The 25,195-nt window shown below is 50.8% G+C and overlaps 1 protein-coding gene across 1 annotated transcript in view; it reads right to left on the bottom strand.

The window, feature by feature from the left end:
* LOC146829835 (nicotinamide N-methyltransferase-like) overlaps positions 1 to 25,195 on the bottom strand; it is a 100,994-nt gene that overhangs the window by 65,837 nt on the left and 9,962 nt on the right. The window contains exon 2 of the mRNA XM_085608512.1: positions 23,857 to 24,064. Coding sequence (XP_085464638.1) covers positions 23,857 to 24,064 — 208 coding nt within the window. The remainder of the gene's footprint in view (positions 1 to 23,856; positions 24,065 to 25,195) is intronic.

The raw sequence follows: 25,195 nt of genomic DNA on the forward strand, positions 1-25,195 counted from the left end.
AGGGAAAGCGTTGGATTGCGCATGGGTAAAAATTACTATTCCCACTCCATTGAGTGCAACAGTAGGGAAAGCATTGGATTGCCTAGGGGTAATAAATACTATTCCCACTCCAAAGAGTGCAACAGTAGGGAAAACGTTGGATAGCATAGGGGTAAAAATTGCTATTCCCACTCCAGAGACTGCTACAGTAGGGAAAACGTTGGATAGCGTGAGGGTAAAATTTACTATTCCCATTCCAGTGAGTGCAATAGTATGGAAAGCGTTGGATAGCATAGGGGTAAAAATTACTATTCCCACTCCAAATACTGCAACAGTAGGGAAAGCGTAGGATAGCGTAGGGGTACAATTTACTATTCCCACTCCAGTGAGTGCAATAGTAAGGAAACCGTTGGATAGCGTAGGAGTAAAAATTACTATTCCCACTCCAGAGAGTGCAACAGGAGGGAAAACGTTGGATAGCGTGAGGGTAAAATGTACTATTCCCACTCCAGTGAGTGCAACAGTAGGGAAAGCATCAGATGACGTAGGGGTAAAAATTACTATTCCCACTCCAAAGAGTGCAACAGTAGGGAAAGCATTGGATAGCGTAGGGGTAAAAATTACTATTCCCACTCCAGTGAGTGCAATAGTAGAGAAAGTGTTGGATAGCATAGGGGTAAAAATTACTATTCCCACTCCAGTGAGTGCAATAGTAGGGAAAATAATAATTTATTATTTTATTAAAAATAAAGTATTTATTAATACCAATAAAAAAATTATTAAAAGTAATTACCAATCACAAAATATTTAATAATAATTTAATTATAAATACCAATATTTGTTTATTAACTACCTATTAATAATTAATTAACAACCAATTAATTTTCAATACCAAAAATTAATAAATACAAATAATACCAATTAATAATTAATTAATAATAAATTAATTATCAATATACAAAAATAATTTCAATAAATAATTATTTACAATTAAATTACTTCCCACCATATTCCCCTATAAACCCACAACCCGCTACAAATAATAAATTAATACAATTAACATAATTATACATTTAAAAATGAATACAAATTAAATAACAATTAATACAAATTAATTACCAATTAATAATTAATTAACAACCAATTAATTTCCAATAACAAAAGTTAATAAATATTAAAAAATACCAATTATTAATTAACATTAAATTAATTATCAATACACAAACATATTTTCAATAATGACTTAATTATAATTAAATTACTTCCCAGCATATTACCCTATAAACCCACAACCCGCTCCGAATAATACATTAATACAATTAGGCGTTGATTCCAATCCTGGAGAAACCGGGTACGAAACGTCGGACGGAGCAATTTCTCCGTCCGACTCGTACCCGGTCAAAAAACATTACAAAAATGCAAGTACGATTCGTATGGAAACACCATTTCCGTACGAATCTTACAAAACACCGACCGACGAAAATATACATACAAATGTGATCCGGGAAAGCGCCGACGTGACGTCGGGACGCTTTCAGGCTGCATTTCACTAACCAGGAAGTACGATCCGTACCGACGTCACCCCGCACAGATTATATTTTCCGGCTGGCAAAAACTGCCGGGAAATCAGGACGACGCGCACAAGGAGCACCTGTACGCGACGGACAGCCATGGACCCGAACCTACGTGTCATCCCGGCCCTCATAGCAGTCCACCTGCTCTACAGGAACCGACGCAGACGCCGCAGAAGGTCAGAACAACACCCAGGGGCAAAGGGGGGTGCAGGACACATAACCCCCACCCAAGTCACAAATCATACATGCCCTAGACATACCTGACCTGCAGGACCTGGTCACTTCTAGGGGGTGGGGGCGTGTCCAGCAACGCATGCGTCCGCCACAACGGAAGTGGATTTTGACGCGAACCGGCAACACAACAATTCTGGTACGTACCGTACCCACGCCTTAAGAGCGTGGGTACGGGTCGTACCACGCCCACCCCTACGTCACCCCAACAATGGCGTTACGGGCCGTACCCACGTTCTAAAGGCCTGGGTACGGGCCGTACCAGCATTGTTGGGGTGATGTAGGGGTATGCGTGGTACAACCCGTACCCAGGCTTTCAGAGCGTGGGTACGGGTTGTACCACGCATACCCCTACATCACCCCAACAATGCTGGTACGGCCCGTACCCAGGCCTTTAGAACGTGGGTACGGGCCGTAACGCCATTGTTGGAGCGACGTAGAGGTACGCGTGGTACGACCCGTACCCACGCTCAGAAGGCCTGGGTACGATGCAGACCTCTACGGCACCCCAACAATGGGGGTACGCACCGTATCCACGTTCCAAAGGCATGGGTACGGGCCGTACCCAGACCCGCAGAGCGTGGGTACGGGTATGTATGGAGCGTACCCCCACCCGTGTATGTATGGAGCGTACCCACACCCCACCATTGTATGTTCGGAGCGTACCTCCACCCGTGTATGTCCCGAGCGTACATGGCCAGACATATGAGGGGTGGGTGCAGAGTCCACCCAGCAGTGCCCAGACATAGGAGGGGTGGGTGCAGAGTCCTCCCAGCAGTGCCCAGACATAGGAGGGATGGGTGCAGTGTCCTCCCAGCAGTGCCCAGACATAGGGGGTGGGTGCCTATCACTCCCAGCAGTGCCCAGACACAGGAGGGGTGGTTGCCTATCACTCCCAGCAGTGCCCAGACACAGGAGGGGTGGGTGCAGAGTCCTCCCAGCAGTGCCCAGACACAGGAGGGGTGGGTGCAGAGTCCTCCCAGCAGTGCCCAGACATAGGAGGGGTGGGTGCAGAGTCCTCCCAGCAGTGCCCAGACACAGGAGGGGTGGGTGCAGAGTCCTCCCAGCAGTGCCCAGACATAGGAGGGGTGGGTGCCTATCACTCCCAGCAGTGCCCAGACATAGGAGGGGTGGGTGCAGAGTCCTCCCAGCAGTGCCCAGACATAGGAGGGATGGGTGCAGAGTCCTCCCAGCAGTGCCCAGACATAGGAGGGGTGGGTGCCTATCACTCCCAGCAGTGCCCAGACACAGGAGGGGTGGGTGCCTATCACTCCCAGCAGTGCCCAGAAATAGGAGGGTTGTGTGCAGAGTCCTCCCAGCAGTGCCCAGACATAGGAGGGGTGGGTGCCTATCACTCCCAGCAGTGCCCAGACACAGGAGGGGTGGGTGCCTATCACTCCCAGCAGTGCCCAGACATAGGAGGGGTGGGTGCAGAGTCCTCCCAGCAGTGCCCAGACATAGGAGGGGTGGGTGCCTATCACTCCCAGCAGTGCCCAGACACAGGAGGGGTGGGTGCCTATCACTCCCAGCAGTGCCCAGATACAGGAGGGGTGGGTGCAGAGTCCTCCCAGCAGTGCCCAGACACAGGAGGGGTGGGTGCAGACTCCTCCCAGCAGTGCCCAGACATAGGAGGGTTGGGTGCAGAGTCCTCCCAGCAGTGCCCAGACACAGGAGGGGTGGGTGCAGAGTCCTCCCAGCAGTGCCCAGACATAGGAGGGGTGGGTGCCTATCACTCCCAGCAGTGCCCAGACACAGGAGGGATGGGTGCAGAGTCCTCCCAGCAGTGCCCAGACATAGGAGGGGTGGGTGCCTATCACTCCCAGCAGTGCCCAGACACAGGAGGGGTGGGTGCCTATCACTCCCAGCAGTGCCCAGAAATAGGAGGGGTGGGTGCAGTGTCCTCCCAGCAGTGCCCAGACATAGGAGGGGTGGGTGCCTATCACTCCCAGCAGTGCCCAGACACAGGAGGGGTGGGTGCCTATCACTCCAAGCAGTGCCCAGACATAGGAGGGGTGGGTGCAGAGTCCTCCCAGCAGTGCCCAGACATAGGAGGGGTGGGTGCCTATCACTCCCAGCAGTGCCCAGACACAGGAGGGGTGGGTGCCTATCACTCCCAGCAGTGCCCAGATACAGGAGGGGTGGGTGCAGAGTCCTCCCAGCAGTGCCCAGACACAGGAGGGGTGGGTGCAGACTCCTCCTAGCAGTGCCCAGACATAGGAGGGTTGGGTGCAGAGTCCTCCCAGCAGTGCCAAGACACAGGAGGGGTGGGTGCAGAGTCCTCCCAGCAGTGCCCAGACATAGGAGGGGTGGGTGCCTATCACACCCAGCAGTGCCCAGACACAGGAGGGATGGGTGCAGAGTCCTCCCAGCAGTGCCCAGACACAGGAGGGGTGGGTGCAGAGTCCCCCCAGCAGTGCCCAGACATAGGAGGGATGGGTGCAGAGTCCCCCCAGCAGTGCCCATGGAAAGAAAAGGGTGCAGTACCCACAGATACAATGCCCACAATTGCCAGTCAGGTGCTCAAAGACCCTGCAGAACACGTAACACATGTGTGCGAGGCTGGGAGTACACACATGCATAGTGTGTAAAAGGGAACATGTCCACATGAAGTCATGTCAATATACTCCATACACAAGTACAGTGACCACCAAGGATGCCACTAATGATGCAGGTGGAGACATTGCCCAGCATGCATGGGCAAAGTTGAACGGACTCCGCCCCACCTATATAAGCCGCGCTGATAACTAGCACACCATAGGACATTGATCACTCCTGAGGCACAGCCGGGAGGAAACGCTCACTAATTTGCTTTTAAAACCACTGTATTTTGTGTAATTTTACTTGTAATCCGCTTACTTCTGGGCACTTTTCTAAGCTGCACTCTGCCAAATTCCCCTGCGCAGCGGATATTAGCGCTGCTGCGGGTTGAGATCGACACTGCCGCCATCCTCGTGCCAAGACCTTGGCCACGCCCACTCGTACAAGGCCACGCCCACTCCGCCCCACCTATATAAGCCGCGCTGATAACTAGCACGCCATAGGACATTGATCACTCCTGAGGCACAGCCGGGAGGAAACGCTCGCTAATTTGCTTTTAAAACCACTGTATTTTGTGTAATTTTACTTGTAATCCACTTACTTCTGGGCACTTTTCTAAGCTGCACTCTGCCAAATTCCCCCGCGCAGCGGATATTAGCGCTGCTGCGGGTTGAGATCGACACTGACGCCATCCTCGCGCCAAGACCTTGGCCACGCCCACTCTTAGGAGGCCACGCCCACTCCGCCCCACCTATATAAGCCATGCTGGTAACTAGCACGCCATAGGACATTGATTACTCCTGAGGCACAGCCGGGAGGAAACGCTCGCTAATTTGCTTTTAAAACCACTGTATTTTGTGTAATTTTACTTGTAATCCACTTACTTCTGGGCACTTTTCTAAGCTGCACTCTGCGAAATTCCCCCGCGCAGCGGATATTAGCGCTGCTGCGGGTTGAGATCGACACTGACGCCATCCTCGCGCCAAGACCTTGGCCACGCCCACTCTTTCGAGGCCACGCCCACTCCGCCCCACCTATATAAGCCGCGCTGATAACTAGCACGCCATAGGACATTGATCACTCCTGAGGCACAGCTGGGAGGAAACGCTCCCTAATTTGCTTTTAAAACCACTGTATTTTGTGTAATTTTACTTGTAGTCCACTTGCTTCTGGGCACTTTTCTAAGCTGCACTCTGCCAAATTCCCCCGCGCAGCGGATATTAGCGCTGCTGCGGGTTGAGATCGACACTGACGCCATCCTCGCGCCAAGACCTTGGCCACGCCCACTCTTAGGAGGCCACGCCCACTCCGCCCCACCTATATAAGCCACGCTGGTAACTAGCACGCCATAGGACATTGATTACTCCTGAGGCACAGCCGGGAGGAAACGCTCGCTAATTTGCTTTTAAAACCACTGTATTTTGTGTAATTTTACTTGTAATCCACTTACTTCTGGGCACTTTTCTAAGCTGCACTCTGCGAAATTCCCCCGCGCAGCGGATATTAGCGCTGCTGCGGGTTGAGATCGACACTGACGCCATCCTCGCGCCAAGACCTTGGCCACGCCCACTCTTTCGAGGCCACGCCCACTCCGCCCCACCTATATAAGCCGCGCTGATAACTAGCACGCCATAGGACATTGATCACTCCTGAGGCACAGCTGGGAGGAAACGCTCCCTAATTTGCTTTTAAAACCACTGTATTTTGTGTAATTTTACTTGTAGTCCACTTGCTTCTGGGCACTTTTCTAAGCTGCACTCTGCCAAATTCCCCCGCGCAGCGGATATTAGCACTGCTGCGGGTTGAGATCGACACTGACGCCATCCTCGCGCCAAGACCTTGGCCACGCCCACTCTTAAGAGGCCACGCCCATCACTCACTATATTAATGCGCATTCCCCGAACGCGCAGCGGGCGAGCGCAGCGGGCGCGCCATCAGCGTGCCGAAGGCACCCCAAAGGGAAGCCCGTCTGCGCCCGTCCACGCCAGACCGGGCCCAGGGGTCAGCCAGGCCGACCATACCATCGCTTACTCAGCCGACTCCCTGAGGGATCTACAACTCACCAACCTCACTCCCTCCCCTTCTACCATCAGACGCATCTCCTTGACCGGTATCTCCCCATCTGATCGGCGCCCCACCAATGTGGTCACCCCCCCTACCCAGCCTACCAAGAGCAATACCACCATCAGAGTTCTTTATCTTAACACCCGCTCCTTGGTCAAACATCACGCCGACATCTTCATCCTTCTATCCAATGAGAAACCGGATGTCCTCCTGCTCACTGAAACTTCGCTGACTGCGGACTCGCTTCCTGACATTCTGGCGGCCCTCCCCCCAGACTATTACATCCTCCGCGCCGATCAGCCAGGAAACCGCCCTGGGGGCGGGGTAGCGGCCATAATCTCCATACGCCTTAACTTCATCTCTACTCCATCCATCTCACTCCTGGGAGTAGATAACCTTATCTTCAGCCTAAAAACGGATAGCGGGGCCTTAACTCTCCTTCTTCTTTATCGCCCCCCCAACCGATGCCTTCCTTCACGGCCACCCTGACCGATCAGTTGATCAACCTTCTCACTTCTCACCCCAGATTCGCCCTTTCGGCGACCTTAATTATTGGTTTAATGACATCAACGCTGGGCCCCACGCCTTGGAGGTCTTCGAGGCTCTCACTAGCCTCAACCTGTCTCAACAAATCACCTCGCCTACACATATTAAGGGCCACATTCTAGACCAAATATGGACCCAAAACCTAACTCTTTCTCCCTCCTCCATCTCACCCTGTACCTGGTCAGACCACCACTTAATAGATACCACCCTTACGATCAGTGGCAATCCACCCACCCCACTGATGGCCGGTGGTCTATCTCGCAAATGGAACACCTATGACTCCGAAGGATTTCTTGCGACTCTCTCAGACACCCGCCCTGCCCTCGTTTCGCGAACCAACATTGACAAATTAGAAAGTGACATATGCTTCTGGCTGCAGTCAGCCAGTGACCAATTTGCCCCCTTAATCAAATTTCCCCCGACCAGACACCACAACTTCCACCGTTGGTTCTCCGACGACCTAAAAAAACTTAAACTAAAGGTACGACAGCTAGAAAGGGCATGGAGACGCAACTACTCCGAACCAGCCAGATCACAAAACACCTCAGCCCGCAGAGACTACAAAATCGCAATACTTTCAGCCAAATCAACCCACTTTTCTGACCGAATCTCTTCTTCGGACAACAAATCTAAAGACATTTTTAAAATCATGAACGAACTGACATCTGACGACAGAACCCTCCTAGGCCAAACCCCCACCCAAGAAACTTGTGACGCTCTCAACCTCTTCTTCGTCGAAAACATTTATAAAATCAAGGCATCGATCTCCACCGTCCCTCAGATCACCACTCCGGAAACTCCCCTTAACAACCCTTCCGCCTTCACCGAATTCCCCCCCATCAACCATATTTGCCTAGTACAGCTTGCGTCCCGGATAAAATCAGGTTACCCGAACGATGGCTGCCCACCATCAGTCCTACGAAGTGTATGTCATTCCTTACCTGAATGCATCCTACCTCTCTTGAATGGCTCGCTGAGCACAGGTACTGTTCCCAGATCCTTCAAAGAGGCCATCCTAGTCCCGCTACTTAAAAAACCTGGCGCGGACTCAGAGGAACTCTCCAATTATCGCCCCATTTCGCTTCTGCCCTATTTCTCAAAACTCCTCGAAGCACATGTCACTAGATGCCTCTCCAACTATAGAGACTTCTTGCTACCTGGAGCCTAATCAGGCCGGCTTCAGGCCTTCATTTTCTACTGAAGCCGTCATCTTAGCTGTTCTCGACACGCTGAGGAGAAATGCTGACTCAGGGACCCCCCAGGCCCTCGTTGTCCTGGACCATTCGGCCGCGTTCGACACGGTTGACCATAACATCTTGCTCAACCGTGTCGAACAGGCTGGCATCCAGGACCCTGCCCTCAGCTGGATCCGGTCTTTCTTGTCTGGTAGAACCCAAGCCGTCCGGCTGGGCCCCTACACAGCACCCAAGACCCCCACAACCTGCGGAGTTCCCCAGGGCTCCTCCCTGTCACCTTTACTGTTCAATCTATACCTTCGGCCCTTACTTCACTCACTCCGTAACTGGGACATCACAGTTTATAACTATGCCGATGATCTGCAGATCATCTTTCCACTCACCTCCCCCAATGCGATAGATAACTTTCACTCCGTTATGCTCCACATCCAAGATTGGATGAATTCCAACCAATTGAAGCTGAACCCCGGGAAAACCGAGCTTCTTTTCCCGGGCTCCAGCCCCTCTTTCTGGGGAACCCAGTTCTGGCCCACTGAACTGGGCCTCCCACCGACCCCTTCGATCTCTGTAAAAAGTCTCGGCATGACTATCGACGCCGAACTCTCTCTCCGACCTGATGTCGGCTCCATGATTTCATCCTGTTCCTTCCAACTCAGAAAGATCCGGAAGGTCAGTCACCTGCTCCCCCCACTTGCTCTGATTCAAGTAATCATATCTCTTGTGCTCTCCCGCTTGGACTTTTCCAACTGCATCTACCACGGACTTCCCAAAACCCTTCTCCACCGCCTTCAGGTGGTCCAAAACCAGGCAGCTCGTATCATCTTCAAATCTCCAAAATGGCAATCTGCCAAACCTCTGATGCATAAACTACATTGGCTGCCCATAGAACAGAGGGTGGCCTTCAAGTTGGGCTGCCTCACGTTCAAAGCCGTCCACTGCCCCAGCCCTGCTTTCCTGACTTCCCTCATCACTCCCTACTGTCCAAATCACAATCTTCGCTCTGCTCATCTTAAATCACTTGTCATACCCAAAACCAGAACCAACAAATTTGGCGGACGAAGGTTCGCCCTTTTGGCACCGAAGTTCTGGAACTCCCTTCCCCTGATCCTCAAATCGAGCAGCTCCCTCCTTCATTTTAGGAAGCTGCTCAAAACCTCTCTCTTTCCCCCACCCTGCTAACCCTGCATTAACCCCAGATTGTGTATCACCTTTGTCCTATAGCGCCAGGAAACCCATGGTGTCAGTGCGCTCTACAAATTTCATTTAACAATAATAATAATAATAATCCGTCACACACCAAGGAAATGTAGACACAGCTCAGCACAACATTTAGGAAACACCCTGCAGGGAAGATGTCAGGGTCCACAGAGGAAGGAACACACCGTGGGACAATGTCACCATGCAATAAGAGCTTACATGAACAAAGAAATTTCGCAAATACCTTGTGATGGCACACAGATACCAGGGTCCACTCCATGAGCAGCACACTACTACATTTCCCAGACACCTAACACATTATCACCAACCCAAATCATGGAGCAGCACCACCAACAGCAATACCAGAAAAGCAGTAGTGTTCAAAGGAAAAAAAACATTGCTTTATTCAGCATGAAAAAACAATTGGTTAATAAAGTCCAATATGTACAAGGCCCATAGGGCAGTCCATAGTCCAATTCCTGGTGGGGGACACATAGGGACACGTGTCCCCTAGCTTGCCTGCACAGTTCATACCTCCTTTGCTTCCACAGGGGGGGTGGCATCATGTGGGGGGGAAGGCCCAGGCACCGCAGGGACAGGAGGGGCAAGGGTAGGTGTTGTGGGTGCAGGGACGGAGGACTCCACCACAGGGGGTGGGGCAGCGCCAAAGGTGGTGGTGAGAATGGCGCTACACACGGTTGCAAGGTCCCCCAGCGTCTCCCCTGCACCCGAAGGAACCACAGGCCCCAAGGAGGGGGGGGGGGTCAGAGGGATGGGTCGCAGCGCTACTGGGGGAGGGTGTGGACAGAGGGGGGACTCAACTACCCTGACCGGGGACTCCTTTGACCGCTTGCGGGGTGGTGTCACACTGGGGCTCAGGGACAGAGCAGCCATGAAGGAATCTTTGTTGGAATCTTGGCCAGGAGAGCTGAGGGGAGTGGATTTGGAGGGAGTGGGTTGTGAGGAATGTGGACTCCCACTGTGGCTGCGTGTCTTCCGTTTGCCCCCCAACCCAGTGGGTGTGCCTACTTCACCCTGTGTGTGAGTGACAGGAGGTGTGCGCTTGGCCTTCCCTGGTGGTGTGCTGCCTGTGTCCTGTGGGGTGCGTGCATGGGTATGTCTGGGTGTGCCTGGGACAGGCATGGGAGTGGGAAGTGTGGATGGTGCAGGGGTAGGGGGGGACACAGCGCTGCAGGAGACTCACTGCTGCAGTCAGTGTCGAGTCTATGGACCTCAGCAACTGGCGTTGGTCCGACTGCGCAGCAGAGATGCCCTCCATGTATGCCTCCATCATGGGTGAGCACTCGGGTGTGCCCATGGAGGGCATTAAGCATCCCAGTCTGACCAACCTGCAACTGGTGCAGGATGTCCGCAGACTCGGCATTCACGGCAGCAGTGGAGACAGGGGCAGGGGGTGCGGTGCCTGGCAAGAAGGAGACACGTGGTGACCTAGCACAGCGGGAAGGGACCCGAGCAAGTGGGAGGCCGGTGATGTGAATGGAGGGGGCGGGTAGAGATGGAGTGCTGCTTTCAGCTGTGGGAGCAGCCGCCGCCCCCTCTGTGAGCTCAGCCTCGGACCCGTCAGCGTCATAGTCGGTGGTGGGACTGGACAGGTCATCCGCCACACTCCCCTCGGCCTCCGTGCCACTCGATGCGCCAGACAAGACAGCACTGGTGCTCGTTCCCTCCTCACGGTCTATGCCAGTGTCTCCCTCGGAGTTCCCCGACGATGCTGTGGGCAAGGTGAAGAGACAGGAAATAATCAGACACCTGTATACATATGTCATTTGAGTCAAATCTACATAGGTCACTGTGCATAGCCTGAAAAGCAACATGAGTAACATCTACAATACAAGGTACATATGTAGGCCCTGCAACACACAGTTGGTTGACCCACCATGCCACTGAGAAACAATGGAGAGCATGACACAACAGCAAATTACTTGATATCAAATTGGACAGAGGAGCCAGGCTCTGGGGACAATCGTGCACAGCATCTGCACCACACAGCGTTGCCAAAAAAGGGATGAGCAGGAACCATGTCTATTAGCTTTTTGCACATGCTGCAAAGCTAATACATTAACCCATGCCCAACATGACTGGGTCACTGCACAGTGAGTGTATGTCCAGACAAACATCACACACAGGCCAGACCTAGCAAGGAGACTTCAGATTTTGACATGTAGGCCTTGCCCGCACAAACCACCCCCTACCTGAGACAATGTCATTGAGACAGAGGAAGTACTTACACCTCTTACTCTGGGATAAAAACACATGGCCTGCACTAAATCCTGATTGTACACAAACTACCCCTGGTGCGCCTGTCCACATATATCATTGACAATCAACCATCATCAGATTGTCGTACCAAGACACACAGGCACTGCCCACTGTGAGTATGCACAAGCAAAATTGGGTCACACTGTACAGTGGACACATGTAGCACACTTTACGTAAATACAGATGAGGCCAGGGTACAATGCCACAGAGCCCAACCTATGCCGAAGACACAGAGACTGTCCACATTGTTGGATGACACACATGATACCTAGGAAAAGGTGCCCCAGGGCACGGTAGTGGCCACACTCCTCCATGGTCCAGGATGGATATGACTGCAACTGAAGCAACCGTCCCTGCACTATGCATTACTCCCACTCATGCACATCATGTCAGAGGGCACAACATTGGACATGCATGTAAGGCAGTACACTTTTAAGACACACTCCTATGTCGGGACTCACCATCAGTGCCAACTGACATGGACCCCACAATGACTGAACTGGCCAGGGCACAGGCAAGGTCCCAAAACCTGTTACACACCACCCCCACACATGATGCTGCAAGCATTGGGCACTTGGATTAACTGCCAGCCTAGATAACCTTGTGCAAGAGTGACTACACACAGACCAGGGAACACATGGCAAGGAGGGGAAGGGAGGAAGAACAGCACCGGTTTACTTTGGGGAACAGGTTATGCACTGCACATTTAAACCCTGGCAGTGTATCCATGCAACTGCGCACTTCCAAAAGCTGGTGACACACAACAAACACACATGTACCTACCCCCTTCCTGCTTCTGCTTCTCCTGTAAGCGCCTATGCAAGTCGGGAAAGACCACCGCCAGCACACGCTTATGGATGTGTGTCAGACGCCGGCGCCCACGGTTCTTGTGGCTCTCAGGTGAGTCCCCCAGCAGGACCCGTGCGATCCTCCTCGTCCAGCACCGGATATCCTGCCAGCGTTTCCTCACCTGGGCTAGGCGCCGCTTCCGACCCTCCGTCTTTCTCACGGCACTGACGGCTTGCTTCCATATCTCCCCCTTGGCATGGACGCCTACCTTAGAGGATGCAAAAGTGAGAATACTTTAATACACCTGAGCAATGACACAGAGACACACATATTAATAATTTGTCTTGTTTGAACAGGCCATGGTATGCAGGCAACTCATTGCACCTTTGTCATAGGGACATTATCCTCTGGAGAAGGCCAAATGCACTACGTGGCATTGAAAGTACACAGATGGCATGAGGGGTGCCACACAATCAATGATCCTGGATCACACTGTGCATCACAAGCTACACCAGGATTATGTACAGCACCTCAAAGCAGTCACATGCCCCAGCCCACTGACGCAACCTCAGCAGAGTACACAGACACACACAGGACAATCACCTACCATTGCCAACTGCGGGTACAAACCTCACTCTGCCCATGTGCCACTAGACTGGGGTGTGTCACACGTGTGGGGCTGGCTCAGCACGGCAGTCACACAGCACTGCTCCCTGCTCACATCAGATGGGCAGGGAATATCCATCCCTCATGCAGCTGGTGTGCAACACTCCCCATATGCACTCACCCACATGACAGGGGACTTACACACACACACCAATGTCCAGGGGACGAACACATCATCTGGACACTCACAGCACAGGTACCCCAAACAAACACACATCTATGAGTACTGTCACCTGTCACACTGGGGGGACCACAGAATCACATCAGGACTGTAGAAACAACATTCCCAGGAGGAGTAGCCAGGCAGAATGTGGCATGCACCATGCATTGATTGTCACAGTAAGCACTATGCAAGTGAGGAGTGCACACAGGAACTACAGCATGCTCTGCATGGGAGACATGAGGCCTTCCCCACCCTGGGACCCACTCTAAACAACATTGCATGTCTGTCACACATGGACACAATGCCCGAAGTCACAGTCACAAAAAAGGGGCACAGTCTAAGCTAGTGGTGTCAGCACTCACCTGCTCCCCTGGTCGACCATACAGCATGGTGTACTGTGGGAGGATCACATCCACCAACGCCATATTCTCCTCCATGGTGAATGGCTGGGCCCTCTCCACAGACCTGGACATGGTGCAGGAGGAATCACGAGCAGCAGCAGTGGTGTGGAATGAAAGGATGTGCAGGCAAGTGCTCTCTCATGGGACCTAGCTGCCTTATATCTGCCTTGCTGGCCTGTTTCATTTACAGGAGTACAGAGTGATTGGTCAGTCACATTAGCATCCTACGTTTCCTCCAATCCCTTCAAACCTACCCCAGTGAGTGGCTTTGCATGGTTTAAAAACTGAGCATGATGTCAAGTCAACAACCACTTTGCAACAAAGTATATTGTTTCCAACCGACTTCTGCTGGCCACCTGATGCAAAAATTCAAAGTTTAAACTCGGTCTCCATGACAACCAGCATGCATTTAGGCCCTTATACTTGTCCCTCATGTGTCCCCTATGTTATTTCAATATTTACACAGAGGTACGGTGCGTTCCACGGCCCTAGGGCACCCCAAATGCAGTGAAACGGACCGTACAGGCGTGTGTACGGTCCCTATCACTATGGGAGTGCTGGCGTATGCGTACGCCATAGTAATACGGACCGTACAAACACGTGTACGGGTCGTATTACTATGGTGTACGCATACGCCAGCACTCCCATAGTGATAGGAACCCTACACACGCGTGTACGGTCCGTATTACTATGGCGGACGCATACGCCAGCACTCCCATTGTGATAGGGACCCTACACACGCGTGTACGGTCCGTATTACTATGGCGTATGCATACACCAGCACTCCCATAGTGATAGGGACCCTACACACGCGTGTACGGTCCGTATTACTATGGCGTACGCATACGCCAACACTCCCGTAGTGATAGGGACCCTACACACGCATGTACTGTCCGTATTACTATGGCGTACGCATACGCCAGCACTCCCATTGTGATAGGGACCCTACACACGCCCTCAGAGCATATGTGCGGTGCGTTTCACACCTGACAGTGGTGACAGGCGGCACACAGACAGAAATAGAGCTGTCATACTTAGCCAAGGCTGGACATCAAGGCATTGTCTGTGCAGTACTACATGTGTCGGGCACAGGTGTGTCAGGCTGTGATGTGGCACATTACTCCTGAGGTGTGAAGCAAAGAAATGTATGATGAGCTGTGTACACATGTCATGTGTGATGGTGCACTATGTGCCACACATCCCCTTCACTCCTTTGACATGTGTGCATGTAGTACAGACTTGTTGAGCCATGCGTCACTGGCATGTGAATGCCCGTGTTGCACGCTGTAACTATGTCATGTGTGTGTCATGTGTTCCCATAGGTTTGCTGTAGGTGTTTGGTCAAATGCATCTGCAGTTGCTGCAACCAACATGTGTCTGTGTGTAGATGGGCATGGCACACTGTTACGCACACCAGCCCACATGTGTAATCCGACGGAAGGTGTGTATGTATGCATTGACACGGAGTTTCAAAACAAGGACATATCTGCATACTCTCAATGTATGTGTGATCAGTCTTGACATGTACTACTTCATGGCAAGGTGTGTGGTCTGTCCTTTTTCTATGACATGTGACCTGTGCCTCTAGTGTTCCGCAACCTGTCTGTATGATTAACATACTTATTCTGCACATATGTGGATGTCTGGCACTCCTGTGATGCGTCTGCCTGTTCACTCACACTGGCCCACAGCTAGTTTCATGCCATGTCATGTTGAGCTTGAGAATCCACGTTTGTGGCTGGCTCTTGGTAGGAGTGTCACCTGCCTGGCATACATGTCCAGGATATGTTGCACAGACCTGACTCTGTATGTAGCATATGTGTATTGCCTGTTGAACATGTGCTCAGTACATTGACATTGGTGGTGTACTGTACTCACTCTTCGTTGTCCCTTCAAATTTACTGCAGGGCTCTGCCTCTCCCCCGACCAATGCCAGACTTGGCTGCCCTGAGGGAACGTGACTGTATACGCTGCTACCGCTTCAGCCAACCATTGATTGAAGACTTGACCGCCCGGCTGGAAGCACACCTCCAACCGCTACACAGGTATCCTACTGCACTGACAACCAAGATGAAGGTGATGGCAGCCCTACATTTCTTTGCCACGGGTACCTTTCAATATACCATTGCTCATGTTGGTGGCATGTCCCAAACCATGTTCAGCCGTGTTCTGCATGATTTTTTAGAGGCCATGTTGGATCACCTGGATGAGTTCATTAAATTCCCAACTCCTGAGCAGTTGACAGGTGTCAAGCGTGAGTTCTATGCCCTGGGAGAGATACCCCATGTCATTGGGTCCATAGATGGAACACATGTGGCTTTGGTACTACCACAGGCACAGGAGGTAGCGTATAGGAACCGCAAGCATTACCACTCCATTAATGCCCTTGTGGTGTGTCTTGCCAACATGGTGATTTCACATGTCTGTGCTCGCTTTCCAGGATCAGCACACGATGCCTTCATCATGAGGCGTAGCAGGGTGCCTGAAATGATGCTGCAGCTGCGCAACGCACGAGCATGTATTGTTGTGGGTATACTCTGGCAGTCCTGTATTTAGCATCATCTTCCTGTCTTACTGCTTCTCCTGACCCACTTTTGTCCATGATGTTTCCATGTAGGGGACGCTGGCTATCCCAACAAACCATGGCTGATCACGCCTCTCCGCAACCCCAGCACGGCTGCCGAGCACCACTACAACAACGCCCATGGGCGGACCCGGCGAGTGATAGAGAGGACGTTTGGCCTCCTGAAGAGCCGATTCCGTTGCCTCCACAAAACCGGCGATGCACTCCCATATGCACCGGTGAAGGTCTGCAAGATCTTCCTCGTGTGCGGCATGCTGCACAACATGGCAGTGGAGAAAGGTGTGCCACTCATCCTGGATCCGGATGAGCAGGACCATCCACCCGTGGAGGATGAAGGGCTTGGTGACGAGGCAAGTGATGTGGAGGAGGAGGAGACGGTGGAGGACATCTGTAGTCGGCTCATACGCGACTTCTTTGCTTAGTGGTGAGTTCCAGTGTCTGATTGTGCACGCATTGGGCCGTGTGTGGCATGTGTTGCAATGTGTGTGTCCATCTGCATGTCTGCCAAGTGAGTCAGAGGTGTGTTTGGATGTGTCACTCGAGTGATGGTGCAATAAAAGAATGTTTTTCCAGAGTCATCATTGTCACCTAGCATGTTGACAACCTTATACGTGTCGAGTACATGCACATGCATGCGGATGTGCTTCTTTTGGCTGACTCCTTGTGTGTCTCTCATCCACAGGTACTTGCGCATGCTGTCTGCTGGTGGCATTGTTGTGCTCCTGCTATTCCTCATGAACACAGCAACATGTGCTGAATCAGCGTTACATGCACGGACAAGTGTGAAAATCTCCTTAGGGTAAGGGATGCTGTACGGCTTTTTGGGTGTGGTATTTGTTTGGAATGTGTGTGCACTGCTCCTGTTCATGTTTGGTTACTTTGCATACATGTAGAATCACCATGGGCACATGACATGGAGCTGAATTCACCTGAATTGATGGTCAGACTTGGTGTCAGTCATCTGTAATGGGATTGTGCATGAAGCCATCAATGTGTGTAACACTGCCCTCGGAAACATACGGGTTGCACCGGGTTGACATGGTGTGTGAATTCCTCATTAGAGGCTCAATGGTGTATAGCAGCCTCTCCGTGAGCAGCAGGGGGTGTTTAGCTGTAACCCGTCACTTGTGTGCCAGTTCTATGGATTTCCAGCATCTGTGGTGCAAAGGGGGGTGCCAGTGTCGGTCCCACATGTTCATCCACATGACCTGTGTATGTGTTGACAGAGTTGCATTAGCATTCCGACACACTTGACTAATAAAGGTGTCCCTCTGCCTCCAAGGTGCCTCATCTCTGTCAATGGTGGTCTGTTGCCACTGTGCAAGCGGCATGTCTGGCATAGTTATCAGAGATAGTGCATATGAGTCTATGTGTAGAGTAGCAAGATGCAAGCTGTTTGTAAGGGATTAGAATCGGTATTGTGCATGATGTCCATGGCTGTGTAGGTATTGTGGCATGTCAGTCTCCACGACCGCCACTGTGCTGCATGTGCATCCTTTGTGTGTGTGTGTGCCATGTTGAACCAGACATTCCTTCCTTGACATACACCTTTTGCATAGTTCCTTCCTGAGATCCTTGTCTTTGTGTGCAACTTGTGGCATTGTTTTCTTGACATGGCGCATGCTGCTGCAGGCCCTGCAGCAAGGGCACCCAGTGTCCACGCAAACGAGCTGGTGTTCATCATGGATTGCTTGCTGACATGTGCTATGCTGATCAGCAGCATCTGTGCCTCATGCTGCAGCACACTCTGCATTATGCACAAGATCCCCACTTCCATCCACCTCAAGGCAAGAGAGACCATCCCCCAGGTCAACTACAACATCCGTGTCTAATCCTACCCTGCACTCTACGGACATGTGCGTTACAACTCCCATGATACTTGTCCACATCCAGGGTGCATCTGCACAGCTCTGCTTCTACATCCGGCGACCAAGCCACATCAACGTCCAACAGAGATGTGGGGAATGGATCACTGCAAGCTGCAGGATGACCTTCTCAATCCACGCCCACACTCAGAATGCAGCCCACAACCCCAACACAACCTTGTGGCACTGTGATCCAAGACCCCAGTGTGCCATCTCCATGCATCCAACCTTGGCCGGCCCACCATTCTCCACATCCACCTGACTCAAGCATGCAGGACATGGTTCTGCGACCTGTCTACACATACCTGGGAGTAGCACCCCAGGACACTCCATATGATCCCTGACCTCTGCGCATGACTGTTGCTCTTCTAAATAGGTCTGTAGGCACAGTTGTGCGGGCACCCCCTCAGCTGGTTGGGCCCATCATGGGTGAGTATGGTGCTCCATGTCTGTATTGGATGATACATTGTGACCCATGTGTGTCCTGTGCCAGACTCAGACCCCAGGGTATGGATGGTTGTAGTAATTTAAAATACTCATGCATCATTTGACTTTACAACACACACATGTAATGGAATAATGCAAAATGACGGCATCATCTCTTGATAGTGGTGAATTTTATTTGTGGTGGGGTACGTGTTTGGGGGGATGACAAGAGGTGCTTGCCGGGTGTGTAGAATCCAAAGTTCACTGGGGGAGTTGATATCCTTGCCATTGGAAGTCATCAGAGTCCATGCCACAGTCTTTGTCAACATTGGTCAGACAGTGACCAGCAAGTCCATGTGGCAGAGAATGTCATTTGCTGATGTGCTGCTGTTGGGCCAGAGGGCCAGGTGCCAGGCCAGGTGACCTGGGAGATGGTGATGTTCCGCTGACTCTCACGGTCTTTTGCGTGGATGACCCACCTTCCTGCTGGGACCCTCAGAAGCAGGCCGTGACGATGCTTGTGATGCTCCGTCGGATGAATCCTCCTCCTCCTGATCCCTCCTTGTGGCTGGTGATGTTCTTCGCCTGGTGGCACAGGGAGGGTTGCCCATGTTTTCAGCAATCCTACGGAGTACACAGGTCATGTCCGTTTGCACCGCCACAAGCTCAGCCAGTCTTGCCTCCATCCGTCCTTGGTGTTGCTGTTGACTGGCATATTGCTCGGCCTGCACGTTCTTTATCTGGTTGAGGGCCTCCACGGCCTGGCTGATGCCCCCGGAGTCATGCCGGTATGTGTCCAGGATGTTGCGGACGTGTGACATTACCGGTTCCTGAGCCAACTGGTCAGGTTCGCGCCTCCGCCGTCCTCCACTCCCACCACCCCTGCCCACTTGCGCTAGGCCTGACGTTGTGGGCACATCGAGTCTCCGGGACCCCTGAGGGATGGTATTTCCGTTGTCGCCTGCCTCCTCCTGGGTGCCCGGAGAACCTTGTCCCTCCTGGGCAGCCTGGCTGTGTTGTCGTGTGCGGGCAGGGCTCCTGGGTGTCTCCTGGGATGTGACAGGAATGGGGGTGGTGGTTGGCACAGTTGTACCTGACGCAAGTGCTGCAGGTGGTTGGACACCAGAGGGGCCAGGTTGGTCTGGGTCATTAACGGAGTGGTGAGAGTCGTCGCTGCCGGTGGGGTCCTCTTCACGCAGAGCATGGTCCTGTGAGTCTTCCCCCCCAGTGTTGGGGGGAGATCGATGACGTTGACCTGTGTGTGAGAGAGACAATGTTAATTGTGTTACAAGCGACATCCATATTTCATTCATTTTTGAGTTGGCACAGTTCCTCTGGGTAGTTGGATATGTCTTGCATTCCTCTCACAGTGCACTTGTGCATGGGTATGTCCCTTGGCCACAGCTTTCGACACTTTACCTATGTGTGACACAATCTTAGTTGATGCATCTTTTTGGAACACAATCAGCAGTGTAGTGAGCGGGCGTAGCGAGCCATGCAGAGCCGCCTTACATGTTGCACTGTACGTGGCCAAATGGTGTTTTTTTCCATGCTATTTGAGAATGCAGGTAGGTAACTTAAGCATTTGTGACAGGGTTCTAACAAACACAGTGGGTGGGTATACTGGGTGTAAGGTTAGGTTTGTGCCTGCAGCACGGATGTACTCGTGCACAGATTGACACATGGCCCAGTGTTCATCAAAGGAAAAAGGGGGGGTTAAGGCACTGCCAAACCTTGTCTACATGCACACAGTCCACCTGCTGACGAGCGGACATGGCCACACCACCCAAGGGTGATTTGGTCTCCCTCTGTCTCCCTCTCTCCCTCCCTCTGTCACCCTCCTCCCTCTGTCTGTCTCCCTCTGTCTCCCTCTCTCCCTCCATCTGTCACCCTCCTCCCTCTGTCTGTCTGTCTCCCTGTGTCCCCCTCTGTCTCCCTCCATCTCTCTCTCTCTCCCTCTCCCTCCCTCTGTGTGTCACCCTCTGTCACATCAGCCCAGCTTCCTGGGCACACACAGTTTGCAGGTCTTTCAAAGGCCATTGGCTTGTTCATGTGGGTTTGTTTCTAATCACCGGGCACCCATTGGGTGGAGTGTCTGAGTCTGCGCTGCTGCTGTGGCGGTGTGTGCTGACACTCTTTCAGAGTGGTGCATCTTCATTAGCTGCTGTTATGTGCAAATTGTGCCTTCATACCCATGTCATCCTGCAACGCGGCCACCATTTGCAGGCAACACAGTACTGTGTGGGGACACACTGTTTGTATGGCTGTGCCCTGGGCCATATGGGCTGAGGGCATTTTTGTGTGCTTCTGAGTTGCTCAATGTTAGTTTTGAGGCCCACCCTCCCGGCATCGGGGACATCCTGTCTTGTGTTGGTGTTTTGTGTGGCCTGTGACTTGGCATGGCCTTGCTTGGTGCATGGGGCATGGAGGCGCTAGTGGCATGTGTGTGTTTTTGGAGTGTGGTTGTGTCCGGTGCTGGCTTTGGGGGGGTTGCGTGCATGATTAGGATTTTGGTTGTGTATGGCGTTCCCCCATGTGAGGTGAGTTGTTTGTGTACTCACCAGGGTCTCGGACTCCTTCTACTCCGTGTACTCCCACCGGGATGGCAGCGTGGCCATCACCTTCTCCCCCCAGGGATGCTATTGTACCCGTCTGCGGGGCGGCTCTCCTCCAGTGAAGTTCCCCTGGTTGTGATCGTCCGTCATTTTGCGGCGGACCGTTCTCCACAGATCGTACCACCTGGCTTGGCACTCATGCATGGTCCGTCTGGTGGCCCCAACAGCATTCACAGAATTGACAATCCTCTGCCACATGGCTGATTTTTCGGCTTTGCTGGTCTGTCTGACCAATGTTCCAAAGAGCTGTGGCTCGACTCTGATGATTTCGTCGACAAGGATCTCCAGCTCCTCCTTTGTGAACTTTGGATTCCTGTTAGTGGGCATGGTGTGGGGTGTGGGTGCGGATGGTTGTGGGGGTGTGGGTGTGGATGGTTGTGGGTGTGTGAGTGTGGTTGTGAAGGTGTGTGTGTGTGAATGTGATGAGGGGGTGTTTGTGATGGTGGTTGTGTGAAAGAGTGCAAGTGTAAGGTGTATTGATGTATGTAGTATGGTGCAGTGCGTTGTCTCTGTGGTCTGGCAGTAGTGGATCTGTTGCAAAGGATCATGGTTTGTGTGTGTTGGGCCTTTTTATTGGTCCATTTGTGGGTGTGGCTGTGTTTGAACTTTGGGTGGGTGTGTTATAAGGAGTGGTTGTGTTTTGGGCCTCTGTTTAGCTGTTTGGCAGTTGCATGTCAGTGTATAGGATGTATTTAGGCTTGTTGGACATGTTTTGTGGTATTGTGCGAATCGAATTGACTCTCCTTGTGTTGTTTTGCTTTGTCCTGGTTCAGTACGAGTGATTTTGGCGTCTGTACGGTGCTTACATGGGCCATGTTGTTGTACAGTGCTGACCTTTGCTATGGCTTAGTACGACTCGTACATGTGCGATGTTGGGTGAGGGTGCTGGTGTAGGGGCCTGGGGTAGGGTGCCTACAGACACGGGCAGGGTGTTGGTCCGGACCGTCCATTGGTGGTGGTGTTTCGCAACGCACATACAGGGGGGGCTGGATGTACGCTCCATACATACACGGGTGGGGGTATGCTCCGTACATACACGGGTGGGGGTACGCTCCGAACATACACGGGTGGGGACACGCTTCGAACATACACGGGTGGGGCTACGCTCCGAACATACACGGGTGGGGGTACGCTCCATACATACACAGGTGGTGGTACGCTCCAAAAATACACGGGTGGGGGTACGCTCTGAACATACACTGGTGGGGTGTTGGTACGCTCCATACATACACGGGTGGGGGTACGCTCCGAACATACACTGGTGGGGTGTTGGTACGCTCCGTACATACACTGGTGGGGGTTCGGCGCGTACCTCCGCGGACGGGGGGGCGTTTGGCGCGTACATACGGGGGCTGGGGGGGTGTTTGGCGCGTACGTACGAGGGCTGGGGGGGTGTTCTGCGCGTACATACGGGGTCTGGGGGAGGGTGTTCGGCACGTATGCGGGCACATGTCTCCATGGTTGCTATAGGAGTTCGCTCCGTACAGTGTTTTTTCCATACGGTTGTGCATTCGGACGGACGGGACGGATCGTACTTGCGCGCTCGGACTTCAGTTTTCAGATTCGTACGTAAAAATGTCCGGGGACGTGTCGGACACCTTTTCCGACCCAAGGACGTGTCGGGGAATTTACCCAATGCGATTCGTATGGACTTTTTAACATACGAATCATACTTGCCAGTTTGTACGGGACTTGTACGATTCGTACGGTAAAAAATCCAGATACGAGTCGTACGGGGAATATTTTTACAGGATCGGAATCGACCCCTAAATATAATTATCAATTAACCAATTAATACAAATGAATAAAAAATAATTACCAATTATTAAAATTTAATTACCAATTAATAATTAATTACAATACATTAATTATCAACACCAATTAATAATTACTTAATAACAATTAAATTACTTCCCACCCTATTCCCCTATAAACCCACAACCCGCTACAGAACTAAAACGCAAAACTACATTAAAAATAATTAATAATTCCAAAATATTATTATTTAATGTACTATAATTAAATTACTTCCCACCCTAATCCCCTATAAACCCACAACCCGCTACGGAATTAAATTACACAAAAAATAAATAACATAAAATTCACTACTTTAAAAATATTCAAACATATATTCCAAAATTAATACATACTTTTAACACATATATTAACACTTAAAACACTATAAAAAATCGATATTTTTAACAACTATATTATGACTGTCGATATTACTTACTTCGATATTATGTAAATCGATATTTCTTACCTGATTTTCGATATTCTTCACCACTATATTTTGGCAATTCGATATTCTGTCCATTCTATATTAAAAACTCGATATTCTGTGTATTCGATATTTTTTTTTCGATTTTATGACTGTTTACCGCCCAATCATGACTTCTCCTATTTGTGATTCAGAAAGAGTTGGTAAACATCTCTGCGATCTAATACATATTTACCGAACGGCAAACCACTTTGCACACCATTTGATGTGATGCATTTCAAGAAAAAGTGAGAGACAGTTCATGCTTGCTCACTTACAGGTTCAAAGATGGAAAACTGTTTTATGAGTGCCCTAAAAATTTCTAGTATCAACAATAGAAAAATGGCATGAACCTGCTGCTCAGCTCTGGAAAATTGAAGCTGATTTCAAATAAGTAATCCTGAAGCCCTTGGTGCTAGGACTGCTGGCAAGGTAAACATAGGTAGGCATTTGAAACACATCATCAGTTGCAGAATACATACCTTTTGCCCTGAAGCTCACAAAGTGCCTTTGCTACATGACTCCAGTCCAAAGCTCCGGGTTCATTTCTCCGCCACTTCTCAATCACTGCAACACATTGATCAGTTGCTCCACCAAGAATGATGTCTGAAAAGTAGTCACAGGCTGGAAAGGTCCATTGGAAGAAAGGACCATTGGACAGCTCAATCAGGAGCTCCCCTTTGATAGCACCTGGTAAGAAAAATATACAGAAATGGATTATTGATTATGTTTTTGAAGTAATTAAACTAAATCAACCTCTGCACACCCCTGGGTAGCTCGGCACAGAGCAGTAAGGCTTAACTTTAGAGGCAACGTGTAACATACCTCGTGTGACAACTAGAGCTTAATTAAATGAACAAAACACTACCACAATGTCAATAATCCAATAAGTTGACCTTGGGTTATTAATTATTAAAGAATAGACTGAAATGTTTTGGTCAGAAACATAAACTGCACAACAGGGCTATTTGGCCACGATTGAACGGGACAAATACAAAAGTTCAGGGCAACCATGATGGAGCCTTGGCCAGATACTGGGACCAGGCTTGGCCAGCTGCAAACTACCTTAGTTGTGTCATCGACGGAGGTGAGATGCGAGAAGCAAAAGCTTGATGTGTCATCGTCAATCCTCAGGATGAAGGTGACACACTCTTTCTGTATCAGCACAGCACAATGTGGATGTTGTATATGTCAGGCCAAAAAACGTACTGGACTCATAATCATATCTGTTGTGGGTCTCTACAACTATATTTCACAAGTCAAAATTAAAGGTGCACATGGCTTTTAATAATGATGTCAATGTATGCAATGACACATATTTCAGTCGAGCACAGAGCAGCAGACCATAAAGTCTGCTCCTAACCCATTGTCTGAAACTACAGTTTTATACATATGTATGCAATTTGTGCACACACACTACAGGCACCTGTTGCAACGGTACATCATAAACTGAATAGGTTACAAATAGTAGTATAAGATGTAGAGATGCACCACAACAATAACACAAAGCATGGATATGATTCTTGTCTTTATTTTATTTTATTGTTTTTCACAGAGCATACTATGTATGCAATGAAGACAGGCAACACATTTCATCCATGTAAATGGACTTCTTCAGGGAAAATATGATTGTGAATGAGAGAGATTTGCCAAATGGAAGCATCGCAATATCGGTCCTAGAGAAAACCCACAGCAGTGTACTTCCTCAATGTTTCAAATTCATGAGTACCGAAGGTTATCTATCCCTGTCGTCCCATTTGAGCAGCATGTATAAGCTAAAATATTTGATTCCCAAGTAGGGAGACGACCACAGTTGGAGAA

The sequence above is a fragment of the Triturus cristatus genome, chromosome 5_2, assembly GCF_964204655.1.
Source record: "Triturus cristatus chromosome 5_2, aTriCri1.1, whole genome shotgun sequence".
NCBI classification, from domain to species: domain Eukaryota; kingdom Metazoa; phylum Chordata; class Amphibia; order Caudata; family Salamandridae; genus Triturus; species Triturus cristatus.